The 17,716-nt window shown below is 36.2% G+C and overlaps 1 protein-coding gene across 1 annotated transcript in view; it reads left to right on the top strand.

Moving 5' to 3' along the window:
* Positions 1–17,716, top strand: part of ADAM32 (ADAM metallopeptidase domain 32) — a 278,094-nt gene that overhangs the window by 92,390 nt on the left and 167,988 nt on the right. The window contains exon 12 of the mRNA XM_040490395.1: positions 12,698–12,834. Within this exon, the coding sequence (XP_040346329.1) occupies positions 12,698–12,834 (137 nt within the window). The remainder of the gene's footprint in view (positions 1–12,697; positions 12,835–17,716) is intronic.

Raw genomic sequence — 17,716 nt, 5'->3', positions numbered from 1 at the left:
GCAGGGAACAGGGGACCAGATATCCAGATCCAGGAGGCACAGGGATACCCCAAAAAATCAACCAAAGGAGAACCAAGACACATAGTAATCAAAATGGCAAAAGGTAGTGATAAATAAAAAATGTTAAAGTAGCAAGAGAAAACAAGACAGTAACATACAAGGGAAATTACATAGGCTATAAGTGCCTTTTTCTTTTTTTCAGTAGAAACTTTGCAAGCCAGAAGGGAGTGGCATGATATATTCAAATGGTGAAAGACAAAAATCTAAAGTCAAGAATACTCTATCTAACAAGGCTATCATTCTGAATAGAAAGAGAGATAAAGAATTTCTGAGACAAAACTAAAGGATTTCATGACCACTAAACTAGCCTTACAAGAAATATTAAAGGGGATTTTTTGAGTGGAAAGAAAGACCATAATTGGCAGTGTGAAAAGAAGGAAACACAAAAGCAGTAAAAATAAGTATTTTTTGTAAAAAATCAGTCAAGGGATTAAAAAAAAAAGGATGTAAAATATGACACCATATACCTAAAACATGGTGGGTTGGTGGTAGAGAGTAGTAAAGAATGTATTTGATCTTAAGTGACCATCAACTTAATAAAGACTGCTATATGCAGAAGATGCTATATGCAAATCTAATGGTAACCGCAAATTGAAAACAATAGGTATACAAAGAATAAATAGAATGGCATCCAAGTATATCACTAAAGAATACCAGCGAACCATGAAAGAGCAAAAGAGAAGAAAGGATCATAGAAGACCTATAAAACAACCACAAAACAAGTAACAAAATGGCAATAAATACATATCTATCAATAATTACTTTGAATGTAAACGAACTAAATGTTCCAGTCGAAAGACATGGTGACAGAGTGGCTAAAAATACAAGTCCCATCAATTTGCTGCCTCAAAGAGACTCATTTCAGATGTAAACATACCTGCAGATTGAAATTAGGGGATGGAGAAGCGTTTGTCATGCAGTAGATATCAAAAGAAAGAATAGCAATACTTATATAGGACAAAGTAGACTTTAAAACTTAGACTGTAAAAGGAGACAAACAAGGACAATGTATAACAATAAAGGGGACAATCCAACAAGAAGAAATAACAATTTTAAACATTTCTGCATTCAATATGGAAGCATTCAAATACATAAAACAGTTAATGACAAACATAATGGAACAAATTGATAGTAATACATTAGTATTAGGGGACTTTTAACACTCCACTTACATTGATGGACAGATCATCCGAACAGAAAATCAACAAGGAAACAGTGGATCAACAAGGAAACACTTGGCCAAATGGATTTAAAAGGTATTTTCAGAACATTCCATCCTAAAACAGCAGAATACACAATCTTTTCAAATGCACATAGAACATTCTCTAGAATAGATCACATATTAGGCCACAAGACAAGCCTCAACAAATTCAAAAAGATTGGAATCTTACAAAGCATCTTTTCTGACCAATGCTATGAAATGAGAAGTCACCCACAAGAAAACATCTGGAAAGACCACAAGTACATGCAGTTAAATAACATGCTACTAAACAATGAATGGATCAACCAGGAAATCAAAGAAGAAATCAAAAAGTACATGTAAGCAGCTTCTGCATAAAGATGGCAGTGGAGGAGGAGGAGGACCCTAGGCTTATCTTGTCCCAGGAACATAATTAGATAACTATCAATTAATCATAAATATCCTAGAAATCAGCTTGAAGACTGATAGCACAAACTCCACAACTAAAGAGAAAGGAGAGGTCACATCAAAGAAAGGAAATGCGGAAACATGGTTTAGGGAGGAAATGAATCACAGGTGCTGTGAAGAGAAGGGAGCCATTCTCAGTGAAGGGCAAGAGAGAGAGGAGCACACAGGGGATGGCACAATGAGAATGTTTCCCCAAGCCATTGGCTTAGAAAATGAGAGGGACTGAATTTCATGTGTTCTTGCAACCAGCAGGGTTTAAGGCCTGAAGTTTTAAAGGTTAAGTGGGTTTGGCTAGGATGGAGCCTGGAGGACACTGAGCTGCTTCTGGAAAGAAGGCAGGCAAGGGCAGACAGCATGGAAAGAGATGTGAAAAATTCCTGGGGTCGACAGTGGGGAGATTATTTGCTTAACTCAAAGTTAGTGTTCACAGAGATACCTCCCCAAGAACAAAGGAGCTGGCTGTCTGATTTTCCTCCTCCACCGGTCAGCATAAACAAAGCCATCTGTGGGAAGCAGCTCAGTGAGGACACTGGCTGGCTAACTTGCTTACACCAAGCCCCACCAATCTGCACTCTGGTGGGACTACTCTTCTCAGACAAGCTTGCCTCAGTCCCAGCATGGCAGGTCCCTTCCCCAGAAAACCAGCACAAACCTTTTCCCATACCATATCTCCCAACCACACAGTTCTTCAGGGCCTCAGTTATGGTGTGGTTGGTGTCAGGTCTCATTTCACAAGAAGACCAGAACACACCTAGTTAAAACTCACTACATTCAGGCCAGGGACCAAACACTGCCCACAGTAGGTGAGGACAGCCTCTGCAGACAACTGGTCTGAAAGATAGAGCAACCAAAACATAATAGCAGAGCACATGCAGCACATAGCAGAGATACTCCCTGAAATACCAAACTCTGGGCACTATATGATCTCTTCCTTCCTAAGGCCATTGCTTTCAGGAGTAGGAGACATAACTGGCTTTTCTTTTTTTTTTTAATTTTTTTTTCAACGTTTTTATTTATTTTTGGGACAGAGATAGACAGAGCATGAACGGGGGAGGGGCAGAGAGAGAGGGAGACACAGAATCGGAAACAGGCTCCAGGCTCTGAGCCATCAGCCCAGAGCCTGATGCGGGGCTCGAACTGACGGACCGCGAGATCGTGACCTGGCTGAAGTCGGACGCTCAACTGACTGCGCCACCCAGGCGCCCCTATAACTGGCTTTTCAAACACACAGAAGAAGACAGAGACAGACAAAATGCCAGGATGGAGGACTTTATCCCAAATGAAAAAACAAGATAAGGCCATTGCCAGAGATCTAAGTGAAACAGCTATAAATAACAGGCCTGATGAATTTAAAACAAAAATCATAAGGATAATCACTGGGCTTGAGAAAAGAATAGTAGAAGCCATTAGTCAGCACCTTACAACAAAGGTAAAAGAGTTAAAATAGAATCAAAGGTGAAGAATGCAATAATTGAGATTTGATGCAATCAACAAACAGGCTGGGAAAAGTAGAGGAATGAATTAGTGGTCTAATAGACAAAATAATGGAAAATAATGAAGCTGAACAAGAGAGAAAAACAAATTATGCAACATGAGAATAGACATCGGGAACTCAGTATCTCCATCAAACATAATGTTTGTATTACAGGAGTCCCAGAAGAAGAGAGGGAAAAAGGGGCAGAAAATTTATTAGAGTCAATAATATCAGAAAACTGCCCTAATATGGGGAAGGAAACAGACATTCAGATCCAGGAGGCACAAAGAACTATCATCAAAATCAAAAGCAAACACCAAGACATATTATAACTAAATATGCAAAATACACTGATAAAGAAAAAGTCTTAAGAGCAGTAAGACAAAAGAAGTCCTTAACTTACAAGGGGAAACCCATAAGGTTATCTGGGGATTTCTCAACAGAAACTTGGCAAGCCAGGAGGGAGTGGTATATTTTATTCAACATGTTGAATGGGAAAAATCTGCAGCCAAGAATACTTTATCCAGCAAGGCTCATTCAGAATAGAAGGAGAAATAAAGAGTTTCTCAGACAAACAAACACTAAAGGAGTTTGTGATCACTATGCCAACCTTTCAAGAAATATTAAAGGGGACTCTGAGTGCAAAGGAGAAACTAAAAGTCACAAAGAGAAGAAAAGATCAGAGAAACTGTCCAGAAACAATGACAAAACAAGTAACTAAATGGCAATAAACACATATCTGTCAGTAATTACTTTGAATGTAAATGGACTAAATGCTCCAATCAAAAGACATAGGATGTCAGAATGGATAAAAAAGCAATACCCATCTATAGACTGCCTACAAGAGACTCATTTTAGACCTAAGGATACCTTCAGATTGAAAGTGAAGGGGTGGAGAAATATTTATCACTAAAACGGATGTCAAAACAAAGTTGTAGTGGCTGTACTTATATTTGGACAAAGTAGACTTTTTTGTTCTTGTACTATTTTAGTCCTGTTTTGGTGTCAAGGTAATACTGCCTCATAGAATGATTTTGGATGTAGTCTCTCTATTCCCTTATTTGTATGATAAAGATTGTCATTATTTCTTTTAAATGTTTGATGGGGTTCACCCATGAAGCCATGTGCCTCGGGCTTTTCTGTGCTAGGAGATTTTTGATTCCTAATTTAACTTTCATTCTTCTCAATGGTCTAAGAGGATTTCCTGCTTCTTGGATTCATGATTCAATCTTGGTAACTTGTGTGTTTTTAGGATTACCTGTTTTTTAAAATTATCTGATACGTTAGTATATACTTGTTTCTAGTAATCTGTTGTCACACTATGAATTTCTGTGGTTATCTGTTGTGTTGTTTTCCATTTTCATTTTGGTTTTTGAGTCTTCTCTCTTTTTTTCTAAATTAATTAATGTAGTTAAAGCATTGCCAATTTTGTTTATTTTTCTGGAAAAGCTGGTCATTACTTTTAATGTTATGTTATTATTTATTCTGGTCTCTATTTTATTTATTTCTGATTTTTCTTGTTATTTTCTTCATCTACTAAATTTCAGCTAAGCTTCTTTTTCTAGTTCTTTGGGTAGTATAATGTTAAGTTGTTCATTTGAACTTTTTTTCTTAATATAAGCATTTATAGGATAAATTTCCCTCTTAACATCTGCTTTGGTTGTATTCCTTAGGTTTTGGAATATTGTGTTTTCTTTTTCTTTTGCAATGAGACCTATTTTGATTTGCTGTTTGAGTTCTTATTTGGCCCATTGCTTGTGCAGTAGTGTGTTGTTTACTAATTGCATATTAAATATTTTGTATTTACATTGTAGATTTTATAGCTTTGTTTTATTTTTTATCTTTAGTTTTGTACCATTGTGGTTGAAACATAGACATTTCAGTCCTCTTAATTTTGTAATATTTGTTATGTCTCTTTTTACATGATTTAACTAGGGGATTCTTCTGTGTGTGCTTGAGGAAAATTTATATTCTGTTTTCTTGGATGGAATGTTTTACATATATACTTCATGTGTTCTGAAGTATGCCTCAAGTAAAAAGTGTTTTTGTTGAAAAAAAAATAACTGTAACTGAGGGTGCTTGTTTAAAATAAAGCATATCAGATAGGAGGTGGGTGGGGGGATGGGAGAAATAGGTGAAGGGGATTAAGAGTAAACTTATCATGATGATGTATACAATTATTGAATCACTATACTGTACACTTGAAATTAATATAACACTGTATGTTAACTATATTGGAATTAAGATACTGAATAAAAAATAAAATTAAAAAGTACATGGCAACAAATGAAAATGAAACACAATGGTCCAAAACCCTTAGGATGCAGCAAAAACAGTTCTGAGAGGGAGATTTATAGTAATACAGGCCTACCTCAAAAAGCAAGAAAAATCTCAAATAAACAATATAATCTTATACCTAACAGAGCTAGAAAAAGAACAAATAAAATCCAAAACAAACACAAGGAAGGAAATAATAAAGATTAGACCCTTTGTTGAACTCTCAATTGTCTTCTTTTGTTTTATTTTCTCCATGGCACTTATTGCCATATGACTCACCACTTTTTGTTTACTTATTATCTGTCTTCCTCACTAGCATGTAAACAGGAACTTATATCTTATGTCTATTACTGTATCTCCAACACATAGAATAATACATAATACACAAAATAGTTGCTCAATAAATTTTGTTGAATAAATGAATAGTGAGAGGACTTTTACAACTGCTTTTGTAAGCAGTTTACATATCTGGCTTTATAGTGAGGACTTGAATATTTTATTAGTTAGCAACTTTTATCTACATCAATGTCTGAAGAAAAGGGAGATAATAGGGATTTACTTTGCACACATAATGAAAAAAGACAAAAGATGCTTTTTAGAGCTGGATTATTGAATTTCATCAATGTCAAATTTCCAGGCTGACTTCCCCATCATTGTCTTGATTTTTCCCTTCATTTGTCCAGGTACTTTTTTTCTTCAAAGATAGAGAAAAGGGGCGTATATATTTCTCTATATATTTTGCAAGAAAGAACAGCCTTTTTTAGAAATCCCCAGCAGAATTTTCCTCAGGATTCACTGGCCATGATTAAGCCACATGCCCCTGATCTGGCCACAAAATGGTTTGGAAATGTAATATCTGGGATTTTTCAGTCTTTATGGTGGGGAGTTGGTTTCTTCTACCAAGAAATAGGGTTTAATAATATTTTATATAGGTACATAAGTTATGAAAAATACTTATTGTGAAAGAAAGAAAAACATAGTGCAAGCATGACAGTGAACGCAATCTGATTCTCAAACTCTGTGTCAAGGAGACATAATGAAATTGCAGACATTGTGGCAACCTGGAGAAAGTATATCCTATCTAAGGAGGACAGATGAATCTGAGTTCTCCCAAAATTATGAAATCTGAGCTGCCCACCACGCACACAATGCTGTATGATACAGCAGGTCAGAAAGATTATGTGCAAAACACCAATGAGGAAGATATAAATAAATTGTGTGAGCAGATGGTTATGTCTTATGCCACCTAATCTTGGCTGCATCTCTAACCCTTTCTCAGTGCATATGTATGGCTTTCATAGGAGTTTCCTATAACCATTTGCCAGGAGAAATAAATACTGAAGTCTGGTACAGATGAGTCTGTCCAGTATTTTGACATCAATTGGAAGTAGATTCCTTCTGCCTATTACAATCAGAGGTGTTTGAAAAATAGCAATCTAGGAAAATTATCTTAGCAATGTATCTGTTTTCTGCTTTGTCTGAAAAGAGAGATATCCAGAGGTACAGGTTAATTAATATTGCTCTCTGAGAGTGGCTAATGATGTGCAATTAATTAAGAACTGGAAAAATAAGACTTAAAAACTGATGACAAGGAGTTTGGGAGAAGGTATATGTGTCTTTCAGAATGAGCATGGAGTGTGAAGATATTTGTGTTGCATGTAAAGCCTCACATAGAGGAGGCTCTCAGTAATAAGAATAATAAGATGATCTGTTCTGTAAATGTTAGTCAGCTTCTTTCTTCACGTACCCTAGTACTTTCATAATTAACCCATGTACAAAGAATTTATGGCTGCAGGAATGGAGACAGTGAATACTTTCAAAAATAGGAATTTCCCTCATCAAGATGATATGGCTACCTCTGTTGCTAAGTTAACAAGCAGTAAATAGCAATGGGACAAAATTCAGCTTCTGATATAGCACAATGCTCAGCTAGCTTGATGACATTAGATCCTTCTAGATATTTAGAGGGTAGGAATTTGTTTTCATTAGAATATAGACATAATTTGGATATGGATTTACCTTTCTGGTTATCATACTTCTACTAGCAGCATTCTGTGGACTTAAAAAAAATTGGATATAATTACATAAAGTGAACTTAATAGATCTTAAGTATATATTTTAATGAGTTTAAAAGATGCACATATTCATGTAATCCTCACCCCAATTAAAAGGAGGAAATTTTCCATCTGCTTGGTACATTCTGCAGTCAGTTACTTTAAGGCAACAATTGTTATCTTTCCTGTTATCATAGATTAATTTTACTTGTTATTGAATTTTATACAATAAATAGTATTTCATTGTGTGAGTATACTATTAATAGCTTTTACATTCTCCTGTTTATGGACATTTGGATTATTTCCTGTTTTGTTTTTTTCTCTATCATGAATAATGGTGCTGTGAACTTTCATACATAAGTCTTCAAAATACATATTTCATTTGAGTGAAGATTTAGGAGTGGAAATGCAGTCTTCAAGTAGCTGTGTGTTTAATTTTATGAGAAACCTGTATGGTTTTCTAATATTGCACTAATTAGTACTCTATCAGCAATGTAAGAATTTCAGTTACTCCATATCCTTGGTGACATTTCATATTGTTACTTTTCTTAATTTTAGTCGTTTTAGTGGATGTGAAGTGATAGTTCATTGTGGCTTTAATTTATATTTCTATCATGACTAAATGATATTGAGTATGTTGAGCACATTATTTAGTGATTGACTATATGATACATGATATATATCTTCTTTTTGCAGTGTTCACATTTCTGCCCATTTTTATTGGGTTTTTTCCTTTTATTATTGACTTATAAGTGTACTTTATACATTTTGTATTCAAGTACATATTAAAATATAAATATTTTGAGTATTTTTTCCCAGTATGAGTCTTCCTCTCTCACATTTTTATGGTGACATATAAGAAAATTTTAATTTTGATGAAATTTAGTGTATCGAATATTTTTCTTTTATAGTTATTTTAAGAAACATGTGCTTGCTCCAAGGTCATGCACATTATTTTTCTATGTTTTTCTCTAAAATTATTTGATTTAGCTTTTCTTTTAAATCAAATTAATTTTTGTGTATGGTATGAGATAAGGATTGAGCTTAATTTTCCCCCATAAGCTTGTCCAGTTGTTCCATCAGTTCTCAAAAAGATTTTTTTCATTCAGTTGATCTGATATCTTGTTAGAAATTGATTGATAATATAAGATAGTTCCATTTCTGGATTCTCTTCTGCTTCATTGATCTGTTTATCTATCCTTATGTTATTGATTACCTTAGCTTACAATAAGCCTTAAAATCAGGTAATGTAAATTACTCAACTTTGTTTATTCTTTTTCAATGTTGCTTTGGATTTTCTGTGTCCTTTTCATTTCCATTTAAACTTTAACATTAACATGCCAATTTCTAAACATAATTTTTATTTATTTATTTAAACATTTTTTTAATGTTTATTTATTTTTAAGAGAGACAGAGTATGAGTGAGGGAGGGGCAGGGAGAGAGGGAAACACAGAATGTGAAGCAGGCTCCAGGCTGTCAGCTGTCAGCACAAAGCCCAATGCAAGGCTCAAACTCCCAAACTGTGAGATCATGACCTGAGCTGATGTCGTTCGCTTAACTGACTGAGCCACCCAGGCACCCCCAGAATTTTTTTTTAAAGTTTATTTATTTACTTGAGACAAGGAGAGAGAGAGAGAGAGAGAGAGAGAGAGAGAGAGAGAGAGACACACAGCATGAGTGGGGGAGGGGCAGAGAAAGAGGGAGGGAGAGCATCTCGAGCAGGCTCTGCACTGTCAGTACAGAGCGCAAGGGCTTGAACTCACGAACCATGAGGTCATGACCTGAGCCGAAATCAAGAGTTGGATACTTAATTAACCAACTCAACCACCGAGGTGCCCCTGAATTTGCCAATTTCTAAAATAAATGCTAGCTAGGATTTTAATTGAGGTTGTACTAAATTTTAGATGAATTCTGGATTATTGACAATGTAGTGTCTTGCAAACCATGAACATGCTCTTTAAGAAGTGTTTTTAGTTTATAGTGAACATGTTTTTTATACTTTTATTTTACATTATTCCTATCTATGTTTTAGATTTTGATGCTATTGTAAAAAGTATTGTTTTCATGAAACTTGGTTTTCCAGTTGTTTGTTGCTTATCAGTAGAAATATAATTGATTTTTGTACCTTGATCTTTTATCTGTGATCTGATGTAGTGAGACAAAATGATATCTACTAAGTATAGACAAGTCTTATTCTAATTTGTTACCAGAGAACATGGAGCCATACTATGATGTAGGTATACAGAACTGTTAAATGACAAAACCATTTAATAAGAATTCAGAGCACTTACTCTGAATCATCATAAGAAAAAAATTTACCATGCATTGTGTATATGTGCCTGATAATTACACAAATGTCCAAGGATTTCAGGGATTTTTAAAATATATTCTCTCCTATATAAATGCTGACAAGGATGAACAAAGATAACAAATTTGACATAAAATTTACTACTAGAAGCAAACTGATTATATACTTTTTAAAATAATATTTATTTATTTTGAGAGAAAGAGGGAGAGTGAGTGGGGAAAGGGCAGAGAGAGAGAGAGAGAGAGAGAGAGAGAGAGAGAGGAAGGAGAGCATCCCAAGCAGGCTCCCTGCTGTCAGCACAAAGACTAATGTGGGGATCAATCTTATGAACCATGATATCATGACCTGATCCAAAATCAAGAGTTGGATGCTTACCTGACTGAGCCATCCAGGTGCCTCTATGTACATTTTTTGTCTGAAAAGTGACCTTTCACAGAGATCATTGGAATTTGTTAATGTACTGCAGTACCTAGCTTTCTAGTTCTTCTAGTGTTTTTTGTTGACTTGGATTTTGCACATGTGTGCAACACACATGCTAACACACACACACAATCATATCTTTTGAGAAAAAAGAATGTCTTATTTTTTATTTTTCAGTTTGTATGCCATATACTTATTTTTATTTCCTTATTCCACTCTACAGGGTCAATGTTGAATGAAGATAGTAAGGAATAGTAAAACATCAATGTTTTAGTGATTTTAGGTGGAAAGCATTAAGTATTATACTTAGTTAATATGTATAATGTTACCCGTATGATATTAGTCACAGGTTTTTCCTGAATATCCTTTATAAGGATGAGGTAATTCCCTTCTATTTTTAGTTTTTCCATAGATGGGTGTTGAATTTTTTCAGTTGAGATGATTATATTTTTGTAATAGTCTGTTAAGATGGTAGATTATATTCATCAGTTTTACAGGGGGTAGACAAATTTACATTTCTAGATTAAAACCTATTTATTATGTTATTGTTTTATTATGTATTCTTAAATTTGATTAATGTTTTGCTAAGAATTTTTGTCTGTGTTTATGAGGTATATGAGCTATAATATTTTTTGTAAATATTTTTGTTAGATTTTAGTGTGAGAATTATGTTACACTCATAAAATGAATATAAAATGTTCCCTTTTGGAGTGCCTGGGTGGCTCAGTTGGTTAAGTTTCTGCTCTTGATTTCAGCTCAGGTCATGATCTCATGGTTGTGAGATTGAGCTCTGCATTGGGCTCCATGCTGGGCATGGAGTCTGCTTAAGATTCTCTGTCTCCTTTTCCTTCTGCCTCTCCCATGCTCACTCTTTCTCTCTCTCTCTCTCTCTCTCAAAAAAAAAAAAAAAAAAAAAAAAAAGAAAAGAAAGTACAAGAAAAGTCCTCTTCTGTTTTCTGAGAATATTATTTCTTCATTAAGTATTTGGTACAATGTCCCTCATTGATTCCACCCTCAACAACAACAATTTGGCATTCATATGTGGACCTTTATGGTAATACCTTTGTGGGAGCTATGTGACCCAGCATCATATGCCAAGGGACTTAGGAGGAGTCTCAACCCACCTGTGCATTGAAGAATAGGAATATAAGGGCCAGCTGTGGACCTGCAGTGACTTATGAGCTGGTTTTGCTCCTCTTGGTTACAGTCCAGCAGTGCCTAGAAAATACTATCTTAGACAATCACCCACTGATGAGAAAGCCTTTGTGGAAGTGCAGGTTTCCAGAAGAGAAGTTCCAGCACATCAGTGGAGCAAAAAAAAAAAAAAAAAAAAAAAAAAAAAAAAAAAAAAAAAAAGAGTTTGGATGCATTTGGAGCTGTTTAGTGCCACGCATGAGCAAAAGGCAGTTTTCCATCACTCAGCCTGGTGCATTACAGGATTGAGAAAAGTCTTATAAGCTTAAGAATTCTGCCACAAAAGGGAGCAAGAAGATGGAGCAGATATATCCAGAGAAGGTGTGAAAAAGCCTCAAAATCCCTAGCAGAGCTGATGGAAGGTACTTCTTTCATGAAAGCAGTTTCTCTTGTAGCTCAATGAACTTAATTCAAAATAGCTGTTTTAGGGAAATTCGAAGAGCTGCAACACAAAGAGATACTAAATGAAAACAGTACATGAACAAAATGAGAAGTTTAACAGAGAGATAGAAATCATTGAAGGGAACCAAACAGAAATTCTGGAGCTGAGGAATACAGTGAACCAAATGGGGAATGCAATGGAGAGCATCAACAGCATAATGGATAAAACAGAAGAAAAATAATATGTGAGTTAGAAGATAGGAATTATGAAATTATCCAACCAGAGAAAAACAAAGAAAAAAATGAGAAAGAGCAAAGAAATCCTATGCGATCCATGGAATATCATCAAAAGAAACAAGTGCCATAAGGAAAAGAGAAGAAGGAGATTGAAAGCTTATTTAAAGAAATAGTGGGTAAAAATCATATGTGACTATTTCATTACATGCAGAAGAAGCACTTGAGAAACTACAACATATTTTAATGGTGAAAATTTCAACAAATTCCTGGATTTTTTTTGTTGTTGTTTCTTGTGTTTTTGCATTTTCTGCATATTTGATAGGGAAGTATCCTCTTCCAGACTTCATGGAGTGGTTTTGGTGGGGAAATATCTTTACTATTGGTGACTGTGTTGTGGAATCTCAGACGAGTATAGAGGTTCCAGCTCCAGGGCAGGCACTGTGGCACAGTGTCTATGTAGCTCCTTCAGCTGAGGTCAGTGCCAGTGAAGATTGCAGGGGGTCCTCAAATGGCCAAAGCCGTGGCAAGGTTGTTGGGTTCTTCAGTGAAAAAGGCTCCTGGCAGCCTACTTATCACCCTTTCTCCCATGGAAGATATTGTGGCTAAGGGGATCCCTTGTATCAGTTTGTGGGCTCCCTTGTAGTGGTGGTGTAATAGTGGAGGTGGTGGTGGTGGTGGTGGCGGCGGCATGGTGTCCGATGCACAGGGCCTGTGTAGCAGTGATAGGGTGCTCACAGAGTGAAAGCATGCCAAGGTCTGGGGCCATGGCTAGCCCAGAGTGTCAGTGGCTCTGTTGCCTCAGGCCCAGGTGATCCTGGAGTATCTGTGGAGGCAGAGATTGGAAAGCATGTGTTCATTGAACAGCAACAGATCCAGGGTCTATCTGAATAGCACACAGGGGCAGTGGTTCTTGTGCTTGAGATATGGGTGTATGTGGAGCATCTGTTGCTCTGGAGTCTGGGGAAGCTGCAGTGTGTTTGGGGAAAGGGGTGGCAGCCCTGGTTCTGGGACAGCAGAACATCAACTCTTTCTGAGTGGGGCACAGCAGCATCTTTTTTTTTCTTTTTTCAACAGCATCTTTTTATCTGGAGTATCAGCAGTTGTGATGGCTGTTGATACCCTCAGTGGCAAAAGCTACCAGTGCCTCTGTGGAGCTCCAGGTGAATGCTGGGATCCTCTACTGTGAAAGCTGTGGGAAGGTTATGGCTGTCATGGGAATTGTGGAGATCCATAGTGGAAAAGTCTGCAATGTCCTCTGCAGAGCAGGCCCCTGGGTACTGTGTGGCATCTGCTGAATGCTATTTATAGCTCCCACCCTTCTTTGTTCCTAGTTGTGCCCGCGTGTCTCCACTAAGTCGATCTCCCCAGTAATTCTTTCTATTCAGTTATTCTCACCCTTTGTTTTTGCTCTACTACATAGCTGTAACTTTTTTTTCTGTAACTTCTTAAATGATACTCTTGAGCCCTTCCTGGGCTATTTTCATTTGTGGATAGCTGTCTTCTTGTTTTCTTGTGAAGGGATGAAGGCATCTCCTACTCTGCCATGTGGCAGATCTTACTTTTCCTCAGTAGAATTTTTTTTTCAAATTTTTATTTAAATTCTAGTTAGTAAACATAGTGTAATATTGGTTTCAGGAGTAGAATTTACTGATTCATCACTTACTTTAACGCAAAAATGCCCTCCTTAATACCCATCACCCATTTAGCCCATCCGCCATCCATCTCCCTCTATCAACCCTCAGTTTGTTCTCTATCACTAAGAGTCTCTTATGGTTTGCTTACCTATTTTTTTCCCTTCCCATATGTTGATCTTTTTTATCTCTTAAATTCACATATGAGAGAAATCATATGGTATTTGTCTTTCTCTGACTGATTTACTTTGCTTAGCATAATACATTCTAGCTCTATCCATGTCCTTGCAAATGCAAGATTTCATTCTTTTTGATCGCTGAGTAATATTCCATTGTATATATATACATCACATCTTCTTTATTAATTCTTTAGTCAGTGGACATTTGGGTTCTTTCCATAGTTTTCTATTGTTGATAATACTGCTATAAATACTGGGGCACATGTCCCCCTTCAAATCAGTATTTTTGTATACTTTGGTTAATACCTAGTAATGCAAATACTAGATCATAGGGTAGTTCTATTTTTAACTTTTTGAAGAACCTCCATACTGTTTTCCAGAAAGGCTACACCAGTTTGCATTCCTAATAACAGTGTAGAGAGTTCCTCTTTCTTTGCATTTTTGCAAACATCTGTTGTTTCCTGTGTTGTTAATTATAGCCATCATGGCAGGTGGGAGGTGGTATCTCATTGTCATTTTGATTTGTAATTCCCTGATGATGAGTGATCTGAGTATCTTTTCCTGTGTCTGTCACCTGGATGTCTTCTTCAGAAAAGTGTCCATTCGTGTCTTCTGCTCATTTCTTAAGTGGATAATATATTTTTTGGGTATTGAGTTTGATAAATTCTTTATAGATTTTGGATAGTAACCCTTTAATATGTACTTTGCAAATATATTCTCCCATTCTGGTGGTTGCCTTTTAGTTTTGTTGATTATTTCCTTCACTGTGCAGAAGCTTTTTATCTTGATGAAGTCCTAGTAGTTCGTTTTCGCTTTTGTTTCCTTTGCCTCCAGCAACATGCCTAGTAAGAAGTTGCTTTGCTGATGTCATAGAGGTTGCTGCCTATGTTCTAGTCTTGTATTTTAATGGGTTCCTATCTCACATTTAGTACTTAAACCCATTTTGAGTTTATTTTTGTGTATGGTGTAAGAAAGTGGTCTAGTTTCATTCTTCTGCATGTCACTGCCCAGTTTTCCTAACACCATTTGAAGAGAATGTCTTTTTTCCATTGAATATTCTTTCCTGTTTTGTTGAAGATTAGTTGACCATATAGTTGTGGGTCAATTTCTGGTTTTTCTGTTCTGTTCCATTAATCTACATGTCTGTTTTTTTGCCAGATGTCTTGATGACTACAGCTTTGTAATATAGCTTAGAATCTAGAATTGTGATGCCTCCAGCTTTGCTTTTCTTTTTCAGGATTGCTTCAGCTATTCAGGGTCTTTTGTGGAACCATATAAATGTTAGGATTGTTTGTTTTAACTCTGTAAAAAATGCTGGGGTAAAAAATGCTCTGTAAAAAATGATAGGGATTGCATTAAATGTGTAGGTTGTTTTTGGTATTAGAGACATTGTAACAATAATTGTTCTTCCAATCCATGAACACGGTTTTGGTTTTTTTTATTTCTTTATGTCCTCTTCAATTTCTTTCATAAGTGTTTTATAGTTTTCACAGTACAGATCTTTTACCTCTTTGGTTAGGTTTATTCTTAGGTATCTTATTGATTTTGATGCAATTGATTGTAAATGGAATCAATTCCTTGATTTCTCTTTCTGCTACTTCATTACTGGTGTATAGCAATGCAACAGATTTCTGCACGTTGATTTTATATCCTAGAACTTTGGTAAATTCATGTATTAGTTCTAGAAATTTTTTGGTGGAGTCTTTGGGTTTTTTTTTTTTATTACAAAACTTGTTAATGTTTGTTTTTGAGAGAGAGAACAGCAAGGGAGGGGCAGAGAAAGAGTGAAACACAGAATTTGAAGCAGGCTCTCAGCTGTCAGCAGAGAGCCTGATGCAGGGCTCAAACTCACGAACTGCAAGATCATGACCTGAGCCAAAGTTGGTTGCTTAACTGACTTGACCACCCAGGTGCCCCTTGGGTTTTCTACATAGAGTATCAGATCATCTGCAAATAGTGAAAGTTTGACCTCTTCCTTGCTAATTTCATGTCTTTTATTTCTTTTTGTTGTCTGATTGCCAAGGCTAAGACTTCTAGTACTATGTTAAATATTAATGGTGAGAATGGACATCCCTGTCCTGTTCCTGACTCTAGGGGAAAAGCTCTCATTTTTTTTCCTCCATTGAGGATGATATTAGCTGTGGGTCTTTCATATATGTCCTTTAAAATGTTGAGGTATGTTCCATATAGTCCTACATTGTTGAGGGTTTTTGTCAAGAATGGATGTTGTGTTTTGTCAAATGCTTTTTCTGAATCTTTTGAGAATTGTATGGTTCTTATCTTTTATTAATGCAGTTGATTTGATTGTGAATATTGAACTACCAGGAATAAGTACCATTTGATTGTAGTGAATTTCTGTTAATGTACTGTTAGATTTGATTTGCTAGTCTCTGAGAATTTTTGCATCTATGTTCATCAGGGATATTGGCCTATAATTCTCCTTTTTAGTGGAGTCTTTGTCTGGTTTTAGAATCAAGTTAATGGTGGCTTCCTAGAATGGAAATTTTCCTTACATTTCTATTTTTTTTGGAATAGTTTGAGATGGATAGGTATTACGTCTTCTTTAAATATCTGGTAGAGGGTCGCCTGGGTGGCTCAGTCGGTTGGGCAGCCAACTTCGGCTCAGGTCATGATCTCGCGGTCCGTGAGTTCGAGCCCTGCATCGGGCTCTGTGCTGACAGCTCAGAGCCTGGAGCCTGTTTCAGATTCTGTGTCTCCCTCTCTCTGACCCTCCCCCATTCATGCTCTGTCTCTCTCTGTCTCAAAAATAAATGAACGTTAAAAAAAATTAAATATCTGGTAGACCAAGGGATACAGGAGTACTGATGCATAGGGCACTTGTACCCCAATGTTTATAGCAGCACTCTCAACAATAGCCAAATTGTGGAAAAAGCCTAAATGTCCATCAACTGATGAATGCGTAAAGAAATTGTGGTTTATATACACAATGGAGTACTACGTGGCAATGAGAAAGAATGAAACATGGCCCTTTGTAGCAACGTGGATGGAACTGGAGAGTGTTATGCTAAGTGAAATAAGCCATACAGAGAAAGACAGATACCATATGTTTTTCCTCTTATGTGGATCCTGAGAAACTTAACAGAAACCCATGGGGGAGGGGAAGGAAAAAGAAGAAAAAAAAGAGGTTAGAGTGGGAGAGACAGCCAAAGCTTAAGAGACTCTTAAAAACTGAGAACAAACTGAGGGTTGATGGGGGGTAGGAGGGAGGGGAGGGTAGGTGATGGACATTGAAGAGGGCATCTTTTGGGATGAGCACTGGGTGTTGTATGGAAACTAATTTGACAATAAATTTCATATAATAAAAAAATAAAAGTAAAAGTAAAAAAATAAAATAAAATAAAATAAATATCTGGTAGAATTCCCCTGGGAAACCATCTGGCCCTGGTCTTTTTTTTTGTTGGGAGATTTTTTTATTACTGATTCAGTTTACTTGCTGGTTATGGGTATTTTCAAGTTTTCTATTTCTTTCTGTTGCAGTTATTGTAGTTTGCATGTTTTTAGGAATTTATATATTTCTTCAAGATTGTTCAGTTTGTTGGCATATGATTTTTCATAATATTCTATTATAATAGTTTGTATTTCTCTGGTGTCAGTTGTGATCTCTCTTACGTTCATGATTTTTTTTGGGTACTTTCTCTTTCTTTTTGAGAAATCTGGTTAGGGGTTTATCAATTTTGTTTATTCTTTCAAAGAACCAGCTCTTAATTTTGTTTTTCAGTTGTCCTGTTTTGTGTGTGTGTGTGTGTGTGTGTGTGTGTGTGTGTGTGTGTTTCTATGATGTTTATATCTGCTGTAATCTTTATTATTTCCCTTCTTCTGCTGGCTTTAGGC

The sequence above is a fragment of the Herpailurus yagouaroundi genome, unplaced genomic scaffold (assembly GCF_014898765.1).
Source record: "Herpailurus yagouaroundi ecotype Mexico unplaced genomic scaffold, PumYag 28, whole genome shotgun sequence".
In the NCBI taxonomy this organism is placed as follows: Eukaryota; Metazoa; Chordata; class Mammalia; order Carnivora; family Felidae; genus Herpailurus; species Herpailurus yagouaroundi.
Note: the sequence above shows the minus strand (reverse complement) of the source record. Positions and strands in the feature narration are given on the sequence as shown.